The 20543-nt window shown below is 40.3% G+C and overlaps 1 protein-coding gene across 1 annotated transcript in view; it reads right to left on the bottom strand.

Moving 5' to 3' along the window:
- Positions 1-17915, bottom strand: part of LOC122808150 (C-type lectin domain family 12 member B-like) — a 190267-nt gene extending 172352 nt beyond the window's left edge. Inside the window, exons 1-2 of the mRNA XM_044079122.1 lie at positions 17742-17915; positions 3345-3452 (exon numbers count right to left, since the gene is read on the bottom strand). Of these exons, the coding sequence (XP_043935057.1) occupies positions 3345-3452; positions 17742-17859 (226 nt within the window). The 5' untranslated portion in view covers positions 17860-17915. The remainder of the gene's footprint in view (positions 1-3344; positions 3453-17741) is intronic.
- Positions 17916-20543: the final 2628 nt, after the last annotated feature.

Here is a 20543-nt window from a genome sequence, read left to right as displayed (position 1 = left end):
AATGAGGATGGGGGGACATATAGTAGGGTGGGGAGAAGATGAGTTCTAGCTATAGCTTGCCTTGAGTTGTTAATCAGGAAAGGTTTGATTCTATATAATGAGCCAAGTTTCACATGAGTCTTCTTGATGGACTGAGACAGAAGGATGTCAAAAGACAAGTTATTAGAATGTCTTAACAATTTAGTTTGAGTTACATCTATTATTATGGTGTTGTTTGAGGAACAGGTTTGCAAAGGTAAAGTGAACAGCTGGGGAAGGACAACATTAGTTTAATTTTAGAAGGTTTCAGAATCAGTTGTGAGTCTGATAACCATACTTCAACAGATAGGAAGGATTCCTGAGTAATATTGACAAGATCTTTTAGGGAAGGAGCAGCACAGATCAGAGCAGAGTCATCTGCATACTGAATGACAGAGGCTAGTGGAGTGGAAGTATGGAGTCTATTTGTAACGACAGAGAAAAGAAGAGGACCAAGAATTGAGCCTTGTGGACTCCCATGTTAATAGCCTCTAAGGTAGACAGTCCATGCTACCATTTTACAGCTTGCTGCCTACCAGACAGGTAAGTATGGAACCACATTAGAGGGGAGAATCTGAGGCTTAGGGAGGATGATTCATACAGAAGTTTCAGATGGGAAACAGTGTCAAAAGCTTTGGATATATCTAGAAAGATAGAGGATACTAGTTTCCCATCATTTCTGTGTTGGTTTATAGTATTAGTGAAACTGAGAAGGGAAGTTGTGGTACTGTGATTTGATCAGAAGCTGTGTTGGGTGCTAGACAGAAGGCTACTGGATAATAGATACTTTAAAAGTTAGTTGTGGATGCACGTTTTTTATAGTTCGGAAAGGGGTGGCAAGGTAGAAATGGGTCTATAATTAGAGAATTCTGCAGAGTTACCACCTTTGTGCAGAGGAGTGATATCAGAAATTTTCCAGCTATACGGAACATAGTGTACTGAGACAGAGCAACTGATCAGAATATTGACTGGATAGATGATAGCACTGACTGCAATTTTTAGAAATTCGGTAGGGAGGTTATTTGCATCCAAGGTAGTAGGTTTGAGTTGGAGAGTAGTTTTTTACAGTGTTTGTTGGAATGGGATCAATAGAAATAGAAATAGCATTTTGATTAAAGGTATTAGGGATATATGCACCTCTTGGAATGGTAAAAACCCAAACTGACATCAGCAAAAGTGCAGTTTTCTTAAAATGCACTTTCGTAAAGGACAGATAAGCAAATTCCTTTTGGTCATTTTGGGATCCTTTGGAAGTAGAGGTGAGGTGTTTTTTCTAATTTTTTACAGTTGTAATGGGAGTATAAGGTTGCGGTTTTTAGGTATAGGTCGTGGTACAGTGAGGATAAGGAAATGTACCCTTTTCCCAAATGTAGTGCGATCTTGGAGTTGGTATATATAATTAGTGGGGGGGGTGCAGGGGAGCTTGCCCCCCTGCAAATGTTTGCATTTTGTTTTTTTTAGTTTTTGTTTTAGATTATGTTTCTATTTAGTTTATCTGTGTTTCGCAAAAGTGTGTTTTCAGAAAACTGCACTTTCACTGACGTGACTTCAGCTTTTTAGCATTCGAAGAGGTGTACTTTAGATGTAGACCCATATATATATATATATATATATATATATATATGTATATATATATATATATATATATATATATATATATATATATTTATGGGTTCCATACTAATCCCTGACGCACATTTTCCCGAATCACTGAATCACTCATGGCCGAACATACTTACACGAAAATGCTGTTCACGGAAGCAGCATTTTCATGTAAGTATGCCTGTTGCAGAGACCACACAACAGTGTGGATAAGGAAAGATTCCCTTTTCCACACTGTAGTGCGGTCTTGGAGTGAGAATATTAAAGTAGCTTGGTGTGGGTAGTAGGGGAGCTACCCTCCAGCATAAACACTTTTTTCTTTTCTTCTCTTTTTTTTTGACACATTTTAACGAAAGTGCTTGTTTGGTGATGTTGGTTTCGACTATTGCAGCTTTGTGCAATAGTCCTAGACCCATATATATATATATATATATATATATATATATATATATATATATATATATATATATACACATAGTGTGTGTGTCTGTGTGTGTGTGTGTGTGTGTGTGTGTGTGTGTGTGTGTGTGTGTGTGTGTGTGTGTGTGTGTGTGTGTGCGTGAGTGAGTGTGTGTGTGTATATATTTATATATATAAAAACACTTTGGAATTTTGAAGTACTGAAATGTCGAATTTCAGTATGTCGAGACCAAAGTGTCAAATCTGCAGATGTGTGAAACTACAGAATATTGAAAGCAGAAATGTCGCACCCATGGTACTGATGGAAAGTTAGGTTAAGTGTGATGTTTTTAATGGTTTTGGGGAGGGTTTCTTTATTTCTGAGGGTGTCGGGGAGTGTTAGGTGTGGGTTAGGGTACATAGGTGAGAAAGTGAATGTGTCAGTGTTGAGAGTCGTAGTGTTTGTATCTGTGTGATGTGTGTTTGTACGAGGGGTGTGTGGAATGCATATTGATGGTTTTGTGTGTGTTGGTGTTTAGTGCGACCTTGGAGTTAGTATATATATGTATGGGGGTGCAGGGGGGCTTGCTTATAGTAAGTGTGTGTTTGTGTTGTTGTGCAGAGGCAGATGTAGTTGTGTTTGTGTAAGTGCTTTATTCGTCATGCTTTTGGGTTTCGCGGTTTTGGTTTTCTGCTTTTTGGTATTTCAGCTTTATAGTCTCGAAATACTGAAATTAGATAATTCAGTATTTCGAGATGATAAAGTGAATCCCTATAGATATATGTATATATATATATATATATATATATATACATATATATATATATATATATATATATATATATATATACACACAAAAAAAATATATATATATATATATATATATATATATATATATATATATATATATATATATATATATATATATGTATGCGTGTGTGTGTGTGTGTTTGCCTGCCATTTATGCAATAAGTTAATGAGTTAATTAAATGTAATGATATATTAAAGTGGGTGCTGCTATATGAATAGTAATCAGTTTTCACAGTGCTGGAATATTATGACTGTGCTGTGATCATTTTGGCATTGTCAGTTCATACCCCAGGGTGTTTAAATATATCCTTGCAGTTACTATAAAACATTTGTTGCCTTTGACTTTCTGAAAACATAGATCAGCACTTTTTCATTTACATCCATTATCAAGGCACATCCATTATCAAGGCAACTTTGAGTTATCTTGAGAACATTCTATTCCTTTTCCAGTTATATGAAACATTTATGCATTACTGAATACATTTCTAAAGAACATAAAGATGAAGATACTTACTCAAAATAATCAAGATTATAACTACTACCAGCAAGGTGACAATGGTTCCAATCAACGTAATTAATGGTTTTGTGCATCCTTTGTTGAGCTGGTCTTTATCTCCATGTACTGCAAGAGAATTGGAAAGTAAAATAAAGCATCAGCTTCCTAAATCGATCTTTATTGTACTTTTTTTAATTTACTAGTAACACACTGTCAAATAATAGTATATTTAATGTGCTCCTGCCTCTGTTATTAGGTGGGATTGTTTTCTTTAGAGAAAACAGCAGGTTCTGTGTAACAATGTATTTCTATTCTTGACACTGTTATGCGGTTCAGAAATTTAACAATCTGGTATCACTAAAGGTGCCATTGAACTGTATAAAGTATGAACAAGCTACTGTAAAATGTCATGAGACATACATATCCTGATTACCAAGGTGAAGTTAATTGGCAGAGATACTATAAACACTAATGTACTCCATCTGACTTTTAAATATTGAGAAGTGTAATTAAAAAAAAAATTTTTTTTTTGTTGGAAGGGGGATCAAGACATCCATGCAAATGTCCATACTGGGGTCTTCACCCCATATACACCTAAATTACATATATAGAAAGATGACTGATTGATACAGCTAAAGATTTATGTTTATATTAAATATATAGAAAGGTATATAGATTTTTTGATATAGATATAGATATAGATATAGTTATAAATATAAATATAGATATAGATATATACAACCCTATGGTCAAAATACAATGTGAAAAAATAAGAACAAATAATCTATTGCTGTCTTAGCATTCCTGCTGGCATATGTAAATTGTTTCCTCATACCAAGCTTTAATTTTCCTTATTTCATTGCATCTCACAGCATCTTAACATCTCCTGTCCTTAATTTGTAGTTGAAATCCTGACAAAAGTAAGGGCCATTTTCATAAATGTACAGGGCAATAAACAGTCAAATAATTTCATACTCCCACTAATATGAAAAACATTAGTAAGGACATATAATACTATTAGTCTTGATACAATTCTTTTTTTCCAAATGACTAGTACTAACAGCCTATAGCTTTAGCAATCATTACATCTAGTATTTCAGTATCAGAATCTTTAACCATTACCACAATCTCATATCATTTCTTATACCCTACTATCCATCTTATTAAATCCCCCCTAATTTATGAAATTGTACTCTGTGGTAAATAGACAGGGTATCTCAAATCCAATAAATGACAGACTAAGGAGTCCACATGAAGTAACTGCTGTGTAAACCTACCTGCTACCTTGCTGTTAAGCACACATAACCATAAAACATCAGTGAAAGTGTGTATATCCAAGATGGTGCTAACATTGATCTCAGTCTATTTAGGACAGAGATTTTAGGAAATAATCTCCTTTTTTATTTGTAGTTGAATTGCCTGTTAATACAAATCTCAGCAGGACAAAAACAAGCAAACACAGAAGAGATAATCAAATAAATTATCATTCTTTAGTCCCATACAAAACCAAAAAAAAAAAATAACAAGAAAAGTTTGAAGCTTTTTGTTCTTCTCAAATAATCTGACTTTATCTTAGCATAAAAAGAAGTTATGTCTTGCCATAATGTTCCATCTGTGTTGTAAATCTTTGTTCATTCATTACCTTTAGGACCTCGGTTCCATCCTTGGAATCGATATGGCCATTTTCAAGCTTGCGCCAGCCAAAAATTCTCAGCTAAGACCTACCCATAATGCCCCTCTCCTAGTTACTTCAGATTGAGTTTGCCCACCCCTATATAATAGGGGTAGCAATAGAAAAATAGTAGAAGGTTCTTTGTGAGCAAATACCCTAGCCAGGAGTTTCTTAAGTCCACCAGGAGTCCAGGCAGGGGGAAGGAGGGCGGGATGTAATGAATGAACAAAGATCTACAACACAGATGGAATGTTATGGTAAGACATAACTTCATTATCTGATGTTTTAAATCTTTGTTAATTCATTACAAATAGGGCCGAGTCGCCAGCTACTTGAGTCCTGGGTGGCCCTAAGGAAGGATATTCCTGAGCACCATAGAACCAAAAGATGCTCATCCTTTGAAGACCAAATCCAGTTTGTAATGAGAGATAAAGGTATGAGGTCTTTCCCAAGTGGCTGCTTTGCAGATATCATCCATAGAGGCTCTAGAATGAAATGCTACAGAAGTAGCCATAGATCTGGTAGAATGAGCCTTTATTCTGGAAGGTAAGGATAGCTTATTCTGTTGGTATATAAAAGTAATGCTGTTTCTAAGCCAGGAGGATAAAGTCACTTTGGAAACAGGTTTACTCAACCTTGGTTCTGCAAAGGCCACAAACAATTGATCTGTTTTCCTGAAAGATTTAGTCCTGTCCATATAACAACGAAGCTGCCGATGCACATCAAGGGTGTGCAAAAGGTACTCCCCTCTATTAGAATGCTGAGGAAAGAAAACTAGCAGGTCAATAGATTGGTTAATGGAAAAACTAGAAATGACCTTGGGCAAGAAAGAAGGATCAGTAAGAAGGGACACCCTGTCCATGTGGAAGATCAAGTAAGGTCTCTTGACACTCAAGGCCTGTAGCTCAAATACTCTTCTCGCTGAGGTAAGTGCTACTAGAAGTACATTTTTTCATGACAAAAATTTTAAATCACATGAATCAAAGGGCTCAAAAGGAGGACCTGTGAGAGATTGAAGCACCAAAGCCAAGTCCCAGGGTTCTCAGGGAGGCTTGACCGGAGGTTTAACGTGTAATACTCCTTTCAAAAATGTCTTGCATAGGCGGTGTGACTTAATCAAAGCATTATCAAGTTCATTATGAAAATTGGTGATAGCTGCTAAATGTACAGTGATCATTGATGCTGAGGGTCCTGCATGTAAAAGAGTAGTCAGGTATTGAAAGATCTTTTGTATAGACATAGAGAAGTCAATGGCAGGCAGAAGACAACCTGACAAGTGAATATTGGTTGCTAAGGGGGGAGGCTCAGTGTGAGACATGTAACTATGCATTAGCAGGCAATCCTATGCAAATGAGGGGAAGGATAGTGAATCCCAGTTTTCCCCAGCATGTGAGGCAGGTCCTAACAGTGTAAGAGTATGAATAGCTGGGTGCAAGACTAGGAGGTAGGTGACATCATGGGTGGGTGTATCAGGCATACTGTAAGCAGAATGGAGGCCCTGTGGCTCAGGTTTGCTCCTAGCTTAGCACAGCTAAGCTAGTGAGTGTGTCTAAACCTGTCTAGCACTCTTTACAAAGTGTAAGTGGGTGTGCGTGCTGTGCACTGGGTTTTACAGGAAGAACAAAGAAGTTAAACCAGGAAATAGCAGCAGTGTGCACATTTGTGCACACTGTTTGCGCAGCGCACCCCTGGGCTTAAACAGGAAGGCAATGGGAAGGGAAAACAGCAGTAGGAAGGTAATTAAGGAGAACTAGCTTAGCTGGCAGGTGAAATGTATCAGAATCAGCCAATTACACAGAAAGCAGACCAGCCCAGCCCAAAATACTACTATAAACTAAGCAAACACCTTCCCCAATGGTTTTTCCCACACTTTACACTACCGGTGCATACAACCGGGGACATTTTAACAAACAAACGTACAAAATGAGAAGGGCTGCAGCAGGCAACATAGAACAACATGTGCAAGAGGCTGAGGGTGGTGAGGATGTGAATGCTGCCGAACAACCCACAGTGAGGAGATGGAGAAGAGTGTACAGACCCAGGGTAACCTACCAGGGGCTACATGAGCTGGAGATAATGGAGCACTATAGGGTGGACAGAGACCTCCTACAGCAAATTGTTGAGTTGTGCTGGCCACACCTGACACCAAAATGACTGAGGGGAACCCATCCCAGTGGATACCAAGGTATGTGTAGGCCTAGGTATACTAGCCACAGGTACCTCCCAAAGCACAGCTCGGGATATCATGGGGATCTCACAGGCATCAGCATCCAGAGTATTCCACCAGTTCCTGAATGCCATGTCAGCACATGCCAGTGAGCACATATATTTACTAAGCACTCGTGAGGTGTTGCCCAGCAATATGCGTCTCTTCCACCAAAAAGCAGAATACCCTGGGGTAGTGGGTGCTATAGACTGCAGGCACATACCCATCAATCCACCCCCTGGTGAGAAGGGTAGGGCTTGCATCAATGGCAGAGGGCATCCCCTCCATTAACTACCAGGTTGTTTGCGATGCCCAGGGCATTATAATGAATGTGTGTGCTAGCTGCCCTGGAAGCTATGACAATCCCACATATGGCACCTGATGCAGCTGTACCAGAACTTTGCCAATGGGGACATCCCCTATGGACACGTATTGGGAGATGCTGGGCACACACTGGAGCCATGGCTGATGACACCCATCAGAAATGCTCACACACCTGAACAACAATGCCATAATGAGGCACATGCACAGACCAGACATATAATAGAGCGTGTGTTTGGGATGCTCAGGTTACAGTTCCAGTGTCTGGACACATCTGATGGAGCCTTGCAGTATTCACCACCTACATGTACCCAAATTGTTATGGTATGTACTATGCTACACAGTATGATCCTGCGGAAACAACTGCAGCAGGTACAGCATGGAGCAGGGACACACAACCCCCCCACCAATGCCAAGGCCTGCAAAGGCACAGAGTGACCCAGAGAAGGAACAGCCTGAGCCTGCCCCAGTAGGCAGAAGGAGGCATGTCCAGTATGCTCTGGCATTAGCAAAGAGGCAACGCATAGCACATGCATTGACACAGTAGGGGCCCAGGGAATGACACCTCTCTCTAACTCGCAAATACAGTAAAATGGATGCCAAATATGGCACCACCTGTGCTCAACCATGTATAGAGAGAGTGTACTATGTGCATCCGACATAGGCAGCCCTCCTGCACCATCTACCAATTGCCAAATGGAGTAGAATGTGTTGTTACCTGTAGGTATGGTATGGATGTGTGCATGCAAGGGAATTTGGTGGCTGAATGTTATGGCGGCAGACAGTAGACACCTATAGTGGCACCATGTCATCTGTAACACATGCTGGAGTCACCATAGTAGCCAGTACTACACAGGGTGACAAAAACCTACTGCAGGAAATGTGTTGTGCAACAACTGTGTCCATATGACCCACACATGCCAGTCAGGACAGTTCACACACCCAACAACAGTCTCAGTCAGCAGGACTGGTGTAGACAAACCCAAACAGAGCCTGTGCCATGGCCCCAGAATGATAGCTATGGTTAACCCCCCAGGCCTACAGAGACAGGCCACAGCAGGGCAGGCAGTGAGATGTTATTCCTGAAGGGTAGGAAATCAGACAATAATATGTAAGGCAACCAAAGCCACGATCTGTAGCACACTGGTGTGCCTCTAGTCAGCATGATAGTTAGCAATAAAGAATGAAATGAAGTACCTGACATACCGGTACAGTCATAGCGAATGTGTACATGTTTCATGTGTGCCCCCCCCCCACAACCTACATAATAATGTAAAAACAGTCAGGTGTGCCCCCCAGCCCTGTGTAGAAATGTATAAAAAGTCAGGTGTACCCTCCATCCTACATACTAATGTAATAACAGTCAGGTGTGTCCCCCCACTCCTCTGTAGAAATGTAGAAACAGTCAGGTGTGCCCTCCATTCTACATAGTAATGTAATAACAGTCAGGTGTGTCCCCCCACTCCTGTGTAGAAATGTAGAAACAGTCAGGTGTGCCCCCCCCTGCTATGTAACAGTCAAAGCCAAATGATCGATGGATACCCTGCAGAGACAGCATGCTACCTGTTTGTGTACAACACAAAGGTCAGCACTGAAACACAAACTACCTGGACATGATCCACAAGTTCAATACAGACTGCCATACTGGACATGCTCACACACTTAGAGAAATGAAGGCAATGTCAGTCTACAACATACTGAAAGGTCATACTGGGCATGTTGACACACTTAAACACATGAAACCCATGACTGCAAACACCAGTGGACCAGACATATCTGGCAGTTGTCAGTGCAGACACTTGTCAGTATTCACCACTCATGCCTTGCACACACATTGGACAAAAATACAGACATATATATCAGGATTACACACTATAATAAGCCAAAGATAGATGTACATAGCTACGTGCAAGAGGGTGACTGGGACAGGGAGCCATCCAGGTCTGTCCCACCCAGCACACAGCCAAAGGACCCCAAACACATGAGGTGAAGATGCCACTCACTGCAGATACTAGCCACCAGTATTTGTCAGCATTACAGACTATGTGGTGCACATGCCAGCTGTGCAACATGACTGTACAAGGAAGTAGTCATCTAGCAGCTGTATACTCATACCTGTGACATATGACTCCATGTGTGCCCACATGTGGTGTGTCAACCCCTAGATGAATGGGTCATGGCCCTTGCACACACTGCCCTCCCCATAGCCCTACTATGACAAGTCTGCTGAGGTCATCCAATGTGAAATACACCTTTGGGAGAGTTGTAGCCCAATAATCTCCATGGCATGTCCCATAACTGCATACTGCTGTAGTGTGGTAAACTAGTTAGGTAGGAGCTCAAACCCCAGACTTGGTGAGTGTGTGTCTGTGCGTGTCTTTGTGACCATGTCTGACTGTGCAGAGAGCAATGCTTTTTAGGGTACGCACACTCCTTAGAATTCATATACTCAAGTTTGAAGGCTGCTGATGTCACCCACCTAGAAATACATCTCTGGGAAGGTTGCTTCCCAGTAATCTCCATAGTGTGTCCTGTAACTGTGTACTCCTGTAATGTAATAAAGTAGCAGATATCACTCACCATCACATATATGCTCTGAGTGCTCCACAACAGGTAACCCATATGGTGCATCCGAGAACTGCATTGAACTGTGATGGCACTACATAGTTGTCTGTGGTTTGATACCCTATGCTGGAAGGTGTGTGACACAAACATGCTTCAGTTTTACTCTCCCATCCCTCCCTGAAATGTATCTGCCTCTGTCTGCCTCTCCCACTCCCTCTCTGGTGGATGTGGAGACCCACACCTGCTTTGCTTAGGCAGCAGCATGTGTATTTTAAGTGATGCTCATGATCAGTTGATGGCCTCTGCATGAATTGTAGCCCACCCTAGCTGATTGCATGTGGAACAGCTGTGGTAACATTCCCATAGCCAATTGCATGGAAACCCACTCCAATATCTAGAAACATCATGGTGGTGTTGGCCCTTTTTATGCCCTGTGAGCAGGAACTAGATCTGTGGTTTGGCAAACAGCATTTCAGATGGATTGGGGATTTACCTCTAACAACATACAGTGTGGAAACATGGCAACAAACAGGAGGAGGATGTGCCTGACTTGACTAGAGACTGTAAGTGCTGCTATACTGCATGTGGAGTAATGTTGGTTTAACAGTGTTTGGATATGGCTGTCATACATGTCACAATACCTGCCATGTCAGTTCCATGTATATGAGGAATCCCCATCTGCAGGGTCATCTGCAGACTGGCCAGTGTTGTGCCTTTGGTTTCATGTGTTACCCACGGAGCATCTATTTGTGGACTGCAGAAGGTAGTGTGAGGATTGCAGTCTGTAGATGGTGAAGGCCATAACAGTTACTGACTTCATATCCCTCATAGGACATATGTTGCAACAAACCCCATTACAACAGTAAATGTATGAGGTTATCACAGCAACATGTCAATATTGGCCCTGTGTATGTGCTTTCAGCCACACCTCTGTCAACCTTTGTACATATGTTGTGCATGAAGTGGTGCATATGTGCTGTACACCATAATTAGTGTAATCATATCTGATAACAACCCAGTGCTATATCAGACTGCTACACATGTTATGTACAATAGGGGTTATGTTTGATGACATAACCTGGGCATTCTGTAGTTGTTTGTATAGTACTGAAGTCTGTGTACTTATGGTGAATGTCGGCAGTGTGTGCATTGTTAATATGTACTTTAGCCTGTGTGCAGACTGTGGTAGATGTCATTGTTCTAGTTCCCCTCCTATCTGATGTTACATGCTGCCCCACTGTATGGTACCATATTGGCATACATGTTTGTAGGGCCATACACACACATGTCCCATGCAACAGACAGCCATCAGACCAAACTGTGTAGCAGCCCAGTATATGTAGGGTCATTCTGTGAGTGGCACATATGAGGAGGGTGTAGAACAGATAGTCCATATACTGTAATATTATGCTAGCTTACCATATGTGGCTGTAGCTGTGTTCATATTTGTTGTGGTTATGCACTTTAACAGAGGTGTATCTTACCCTCTGCTCTGACATGCCTGTTGAGCCTGTTATATATGCAGGTACATGTGCATTCCCCCATAGGAGATGTAGGCCAGTGTTGAGTCAGTCTGTCTGTAGCCTGCACAGTGCATTGTTACATGCCTAGCAGCTTAGTGTACTTACCCAGTGAGATGTCATGTGCAGATACTTGCCAGATGCACTGCCACTGGGCCTCCCTTAAAAGTCATGTATGTCAGACAGAGCAGTGGGATGCTGTACCGATGTATGTTAATATCTAGTGGGTAGTATGTGGCCATGGCACCACTGTACCAGCAGTCATTATGTGTCAGGACAGACAGGAGTGTGTGAATGCATAACCTATGGTGGCAAATATATGCCAGTCGTTATGTGTTATACCCATCTACATGGCTGTCTTCATCCATATTGTCAGGCATAGTACACATGTTGTGCACTAAGGGCTTATGTGTATAACTCTGGACTGTACAGGGTGTGTCAGACATTCCACATACATTGACCAATATCTCTGCTGCACTCCACAGGAGCATTACATGTTAGCAGCTGAACTTTAAAATCATTTCCTTAGGATGTCTGTCAGTAGCCAGTGACACACATGTTATAAGCAAATATGACCTTCCACACACACCATGTCTGTGAAGACAATCCCAGTGACAGTAGCGATAGTCTACTAATATACCTGCACTTTAAAGCAGTTGTAAGCAGGTTTGTGCGGGTTTGCAGGGGGAGGGGGTAAGCAGTGCCTACACAGGTTAAGCAATTTAGAAGCTAACTGAGTGTAAGAAACTGAAACCGGGGGTTAGCAGTGCTTAGCTTCGTGCAAACCCGCACAAACCTGCTTACAACTGCTTTAAAGTGCCTTAATCACTCTGTATCCATCAGGCCGTGTAATGCCCAGCAACAAAATAAACAGCTCCTGCAAGCCTTGAACCCAGGACCCTGCAGACCATAGACAAAGAGAATTACCAGTAAGCCATGATAAATATACATAAAACTGAGGGTTTCAGACACATATCATCCGGCACAATCATTTATTAGTACAGAAAATGTACTTTATTATCTAGATGTATGCGTGTGTGTGTGTGTGTGTGTGTGTGTGTGTGTGTGTGTGTGTGTGTGTGTGTGTGTGTGTGTGTGTGTGTGTGTGTGTGTGTGTGTGTGTGTGTGTGTGTATACATACATACATATGAACATATTTATCTATCTATATACAATTGATGTTATGTGATGATTTGTAAGTCATATATATATATATATATATATATATATATATATATATATATATATATATATGAAGGCTGACTCTCTAATTGTGACATGCGGCCCTCAAGCTGGTGTAGAAGATCACCAAACTGCTCGTTGATCGCTCTACTTACCATGACCCCGACCTGGCGATGGGTGACAGGTGCCTATCTGCGCCCACTCCCAGGGAGGTGAGCCCCATCCCCTGAGGCGGTTCCACCCAAAGGTGGTGCAGGACCAATAGGCAGGGAGGTGCAGGGTTGGACCCCAGACATGCTGGTGCTCGGTGCCTCGGACAGCTGAGGTGGGACAGGTGGGTCTGCTGGGACTGGCCTTCCCAAACGGCTATAGTGTTTAGATTTCAACATCATATATGGGTTAGTAATAGCCAATACATTCCAGGGTTAGGTAATACAGCATGCATAGATATTCCCATTAACCCAGACATCAGATACGGAACAGTTGCATAGCAAACAGAACAGATGCATATATAGGACTACAGTGGTAATAAGAACAGCATGCAGGTATGTTGATAGCACCATGCCAACAATGTTGGAATAATTCAATATGGCACATGCATGGGAACCATTAGAATATTTATCAAACAATTGGCCTTTATCACAGACAGTACATACCAGTTGGGGTGGGTATGTTGATTATTGTTGGAGATAAGGTGGGGTTAGAGAAAGATGTCAATTAACAAGTTGTATATTCCTGTACTCAACATTACTTTCCTAGTCAGTGCTTATCTGTACCTTACAAGTCTTACTACACTACCCTATAGACCTATACTGGACACTGATATGGCTGTCAACATCATTACACATGAACCGGTTTTACCTGCAGTATACACCTCTTACCTGGTATACCCGTGGAGGGAATTTTTGTTAACATTGACTAACTGTTTGTACACATATGCCCGGATTCCGGGTTGATGTTTTGCACTATGCTATCCAACTCTTTCTGCACAGACTCTGGCCATGTGTTGACCACATGCTGGTGTGTCTGGACATATATAGAATATTGACCTCTTCCACTTTTAGTGACCTGACACACACATATACATGCTTTCCTACACAGTTATATTATGTAGCACAGTCTGGGTGACAGTGGCAAGTGATACTTTATTATTCGGAAAAACTGCAACACTCACAATCCCCTACAATACCAGTGTGGACAGTACCAGTACAGGTTGTATTGGTCTGTATTTCTCAGCACATTGTTTGCATCCAACGTACCTGTGGGAGCAATGTTTGTTAGCACTACCTGACTGTTGCCCTACAAAGTTCCTGATTATACATTAGTATTCTGCACATACAACTCACTCTGTTACTGTACACACTCTGGTTAAGCTTGACAACATGGGAGTGTAGATAGGACATACTTGCAATATTACTCTCCTAATGGTTTCAGGGGTTGCTACAATGACACATGTGTTCTCATGATGGTTGACAATCACTTGCATTCCCTTTCTGCTGGCTACACATTTGGGATCATCCCACAGACTTACCAGGGGGACAGGGGGAAAGGCAGCAGATATGAGCACATATACTGGACATTCTGGCCTCATGTGTACAGTTGAGGGGTATGCATCTGTATGCAGTCTTTTTAACTGGAGTGTAGAGCAGAAATGGGACAGTGTTTCATCTTCACAAACCTTTTATCTCTCCAGTCTTTTTTTTTTTTTTGTGTAGTTAGTTAATAACTTTTTTTTATTTATTCTAGATGTGAAGTAATTATTAGGAGCAACTGAATATTTGACAGCTGCTAACATTTTTGGTGTTTAGGAAAGAAAAAAAAAACTTTTCTGTGACCCCCAGAACAGTGTGGCTTGTTGACTATTACTGTCTTTTGTTTCTCAGTTTTTGTGTTGTGTGAAATTTTATTATTTATCAGTGATGATGAAATGTCACTGTTTATTAGACAAGAAGTGAAATGAATTAATTTAGCCTTTAAGTCATGAATTTAAGTCATGGATTGAATGAATGGTGATAAAATGGTTAAATTTAGAAGAAAAAGTATGCCATTCTTCTTGTTAGAAATAAGATTTGCCTCAGTGTTATACAATATGTCAACCATTTCTATTCTCAAAGAAAACATTTGGTAATGATTAATTATATAAATTGTGTTGCTAGTATTTCAAATTCATTAGAGTAATGTTATTTTTGTTGCAAAAAATATTCACAGCCAAGGTACTGAAGGACAGATAAAAGTGTATAGTAACCAAGAGCACTCTTCCACTTGTCTTCAGAGATAACAAAAGATAGTATATCACATTTTTTTATGATTTACACTTAAATAGTTCTGCACACGTTGCCAACCCTAGAAAAAATGTTCTTATACTACATTTGATAAAACTCAAATACAAAATCTTTGGTAATAGACTCATTTAGTTCTTTTAATTTCTTCTATTAAACCGTTCCCCTTGTGAGTATTGAGTCTAATAAGAAGAGGCATCGGTTCGAAGACAATCCACTCAAATAAACGAATACATACAATATCATTTAAATGTTTGGACAATTTAAATTTTAGTGTATGATAATTTTATGTGCTGATTTTGATTGGCTAATGCTGATCACATGATTGATTCTTAGTTTTAAAATGAGAGTGAAACTATTTTTAACTTTTTTTGTTAATTTGTTAAAGTCCAGTTGTTGCTCTAGGATGAAAACAGTCAACTGCGTTTTGGAAACACTTTTTCTTGTGAAAACAAGGGGAGTTGTTCATTATTTAAATTATTTTTGTTATTTTTCCAAAGAATTCAAAGCACAGGGAACACAAGAGTACCTCTTACTTGTAACAAAATGATTTTCTCAATTTCTTTCATGTCAGAATCCTACTAATGACTAAAACTATCTCCAAGTTATTCTATTGCTTTTTTTCTGTAAGATCCATTCTAAATCTTTGCACTCAATCTACAGAAAAAAAAACAATCCCTTATCCATAGAAGCAGTCAAACCATGTGATGTAATTAAAGTGCCCTCCAGATTTTAGAACTTAAATACTTTCAGAAAAAAATCATGAAGATCAGCTTTCTAGATGGAGAATCAGTGATGAGATATTGAAAAGCTGCATGTTTCTAGTTTTGGTACACAATAAAGATTTGGAAACAGGTCTATACTAGTTTATAAAACAGCATGCAGTCCTCTCATGTTATCTTCCATTAAATTGTCCAGGGAAGTATAAACAAATTATATCGTCAACAGTGGCTGGAAAAATCAAGGTGAGACTTCTGATGGGAAAGCGGTTTGCTCTCCTACAGGAAAACTGTCCTCACAATAACAATCAAGTTGATTTCATGGACAGAAACATTAAAAAACCTAATCAATTTTATAAATCTGTTACAAGATAACTGGAGATAGGAGTACTGGTTGATCTGGCCCTCTTTGATTTTACCAAGATGTTTGATTTGACCAAACCGAGACAGCTGCAGGGAGCAGTGCAAGGGTTAGAAGCATGACCAAGACTAAGTGGATGCTGCAAGGCTAAAGTACAAAATGCAGTGTGTTGTAGAGAGAGAGGGACAAGGTTACGCATAAGGAAAGTTTGCTACCTTAGGAGTCTGTTCTGGTTCTAGTTCACTTGAGTATATTTGTTTCCATCATACTTGTGAGATGAGAGAATCTGAATCTGTTAATGATGACCCAAAAACTGGTGTATCAGTGAGGAACAGAGAGAGAAAAGTCTAAGGAAGGATTTGGAAAGGCTGATCATGAGGCAATAAGTGACACTTGAAATTAATTGAAGACAAATGCAAAATATTGTGTTTAGGCTGTAACATCTCTGGTAAGAAGTATTTGAACCAATAGCAACAAAGGAGGAAAGTAAACCTGGGACATTTATAATACTTTGTAACACAATGAGTAGAGTAAGAGGGCAGAGACAGCATCAAAAAGAATACTGTGATATGTCCAAAGGACAATAGGCTCCATAAACATAGAGGCAATGCTTCCTGTTTACAGAGTCCTTACCTGAAACATCTTGAGCACTATGTACAGTTCTAGAGACCATCAGAGCAAAGGAATAACATGATGCTGGAAAATAATCAGTGGAAAGTCATGAGAAACGCACTTGGATTGACTCATCACTAGAGAGAAGACAGCATGGGGAGGTAGATATTGTTTCATGGAGACTGTAAGACAGGGATAGAACATGATATCATTACACAAGATCAGTTCAGGAAGATGCAAAGGGCTGGTTCTGTATAGGGAAGGTAGATATTATTTAAGAGAGAAGAAGCAGCAGATCACATGGTATAACTATTCCCTGGATCTCAGAATGCATCTCTTTACTAAAAGGGCTTGTGATTTATTTAATAATTAATAAATTACTAGCATGTGTGGAAGTGAGTAAATTTACAGCAGCATTCAAGAAGGCATGTGACTACTGGAAAATGACTGACAGGGACAGAAGGCATAACAAGAAGTAGCATTTCAAAAACACTTGAAAAATAAACTTTGTAGGATTACTGAGCACTTCTTCCTTCAGACATATGCAGTGTAATTACTGATTGCGTTATTATAAGCAGTGTGGTGTCTACAGGCAATAATTGTTGCATCCTTCCATGCTGTGTCATAGTTTTCAATATAGGTCCCTGTTTTCTCTGATCACTTACCAGAACTACAGCAGCACCATTGAGCCCTATAATCTGGAAAAGGATAAGCTGTTATGTACAAAGTAGGATACAGCTGGTATCCATTGAAGTTTAATTTGAAAATGAAATGGCAACAGGAGCTGCTGTTTTAATATACTGACTAAATTAAGAAAAGGCTTTATTAGTGCAAATGTTTATTTTGTTATGAAATGCTATGTAAACACTTGTCCAATCATTCGGGTATGTACCTATAAATATTTTCTGCACATGCTTTCATCTTTTTGTCTAGATTTTAATATATGTATTTAAAAAGTCATGTGACTAGTTTACATACCTTCCCCAGATTCAACAACCATCTGTGTTCTTGCATTGTTCTTCTGACGACATTCTAACACCTTGTAAGAGTCTTCACTTGTAAATATAAGCTCTTCATATGTTTGCTCTGGCTCCATTGTATTCAAGTTTTTAAAACAACCAAGACAAATGTTATATGAATAGCTGTGCTATCTTTATCATTTGTGTACAGTGTGTGACTTCTTCACATCTGAATACCGGTAGGGCATAAAGATAAGAAAGAGGATTGCAAAATCACATAAGATGTTAGCTAAAGGGTACAAATCTTACAGAATGGGAAGTGGTTAACTATGAAGTAACCACTAAGTTGCAAAGCAAATGTCTTGCCAACAAGACATAAAGTCATGTTTGTGGAGTCAGAGAAATGGTTTCCTCAGATATGTGTAATAACATAACTAGTTCAGTGCAATAATACATACCATTTCTTAGTTAGAGCAGTTTCACATGAAGTTCTAGTGAAGTTTCCAGGCAAATCAATATGTGTAATGCAGATAAGTAAATAATGTGCATTGTTTAGAGCTAAGAAAAAAAATGAAAAATATTGATCACAGTGCAATAATTGACATTACAAATTGCCTGACCATTATTCACTGCAAAAGCATTCAGGAAGTACCCGCAGTGTTTACTAATCACAGAGTGCCTCAAAACTACCGTCTCTGGATTTTTTCACGAACGCTGTTACTATAGTTAAATATAAAGCAGTAGCATATGCCAGTACATAAATACTTCATGGTTACTGCATAATAAGCAAGGATGAAACAGTCTAATCACAAAAAATAGACAATGGATACTTTACATGAGGAGGGTTGAAAGCTTTGCAGCATACCCTGCAATGCACCCTCCCTAATTTATACATATTATCTCACTAGTTGCATAGCTGTGAAGAAGAAGAATGAAAGTTGACTACAGAACACGTCTATTACTGATTTTGATGGGTTCTAACAACCACACGATCCATGGATAAAATAGTACTTTGCAATAGCAAATGCTGATACATTAAAAATAGCAGCATGACCAATATGGGGTTATGGGATCAGTTTTCTTGAAGACCACCGGGTTGTATGATTGATTGGCAGGCTATCCTGTAAAGCTATTATTAGACTCTGCTTAACCTTAAATTAGTATTTATGGAATCTTGGCTCACATGTCTCAAACCAGGTAATCATAATTATACTGCAGGCATATAGATTCATAGGTTCATACTAGGCTATCTGTCCTAGGGCATTTATAAGCCTAGCCAGAGTGTGTTTGGCTTTCACCACCCATTTTAAATTAATTTTGCTATGCCCTTTTTCGAGGTTAGTATACTGTGCCTCTGTCTAACAGTGACACAGAAGTGATACCCGGGGTAAACCTACAATCTCCCATCCACTCATCAAGCTTCCTCTTGAAGAGAGTCAATGAGGGACTCTGCCTAACCTGGACTGGGATTTTATTCCAGAGTGAAGGGAGCCTCTGGGTTATGAATCTGTCCCTCCAGCATGTCCTATTTATTTCAGTGCTGAGGTTCAAGTCTCTCAAGCGCTTAGCTCGATGGGATTTGGATTTTCTGAAATGCAGCATGTCCATTAATTCTGGGTTAGACATGGCTTTATACGTCAACGTCAGGCACAGATCGCCTCTGAGCAGGCGGTATGCCACTGAGTAGAGCTGGAGTTTCTTTAACCGGGCAGCATATGGCATCTGTTTGAGCCCTTTGATCCTCTTGGTGAGGTACTTTTGGGGTCTTTCCAGTTGCTGCAGGTGTCTGGTAAGGTTCATCCCAAAAGGGGCATTGTACTCAATTATGGGCCTGATGAGGGATGAGTAAAGAGGCACGATGACCTCCCCTGATCTAGATGTGAATCCCTTCATGATTAGGTGGGCTATATAAAATGTTTTTCTAACCACTTTGGCCACGTGGTTGTCAAATGAGAGATTGCTATCAACTTGGGTCCCCAGGTCCCTAATTACTTCTTCCGTACTTAATGGATTACCACCTATGTGGTAATTTGTGGGCACTTTGTTTTTGCCAAAGGGGATGACTATACACTTTTTGGTGTTTAGCTTGAGGCCATGGCTCTGGCACCAGTTGACTGTTTCTATGAGGCCCTTTTGGAGGATGTTTGTGTCGGCTGGAGAGTCAATTATGGCACCCAGTTTGCAGTCATCTGCGAACTTGGTGAGTGACAGTCCTTCTGTGTTGGCCTTTACCTCAGAGAAATATATACCGAACAAGAGAGGTCCCAGGACTGAGACTTGTGGGATGCCACTTGTAACTGGTTTGGAGTCTGACATGGCTCCAGCAATTCTAACCATGTGGGTTCTGTCCTTGAGCCAGTTTGCAACCTATCTAGTGACATAGGGGTTTATATTTAAGCTGGTGAGCTTATCTATAATGCCCGAGTGGGGTATTGTATCGAAGGCTTTTGCGAGGTCCAGGTAGGCTGTGTGGACCACCTTCCCCTCATCAATGGCCTTGGTGACTGTTTCAAAGAAATTGACCAGGTTTAAGAGGCAGCATCTGCCCTTAACAAAGCCGAACTGGGTAGGATCCAGTGTCTGTAAGTCCCCAATATCTTTATTTATGAGGTCCATGATGATCCTTTCCATAGCTTTGCAGACCAAGCTAGTCAGGCTTATGGGGCGATAGTTTCCAGGATCCATTGAGGCACCACCTTTGTGGAGAGGGACCACTGTTGCTGTACGCCACTCTTTGGGTACATATCCTGTAGTAAGGCTGAGATTGAACAGTAGTTTTATGTTTGGGTTTAGCTCTTCTTGGAGTTCATGTAGGATGCAG

Source organism: Protopterus annectens, chromosome 8.part0 (assembly GCF_019279795.1).
Source record: "Protopterus annectens isolate FY-2018-M chromosome 8.part0, PAN1.0, whole genome shotgun sequence".
Taxonomy (NCBI): Eukaryota; Metazoa; Chordata; order Ceratodontiformes; family Protopteridae; genus Protopterus; species Protopterus annectens.
The sequence above is the reverse complement of the archived record's forward strand: the minus strand, read 5'-3'. Positions and strand labels throughout refer to the sequence as shown.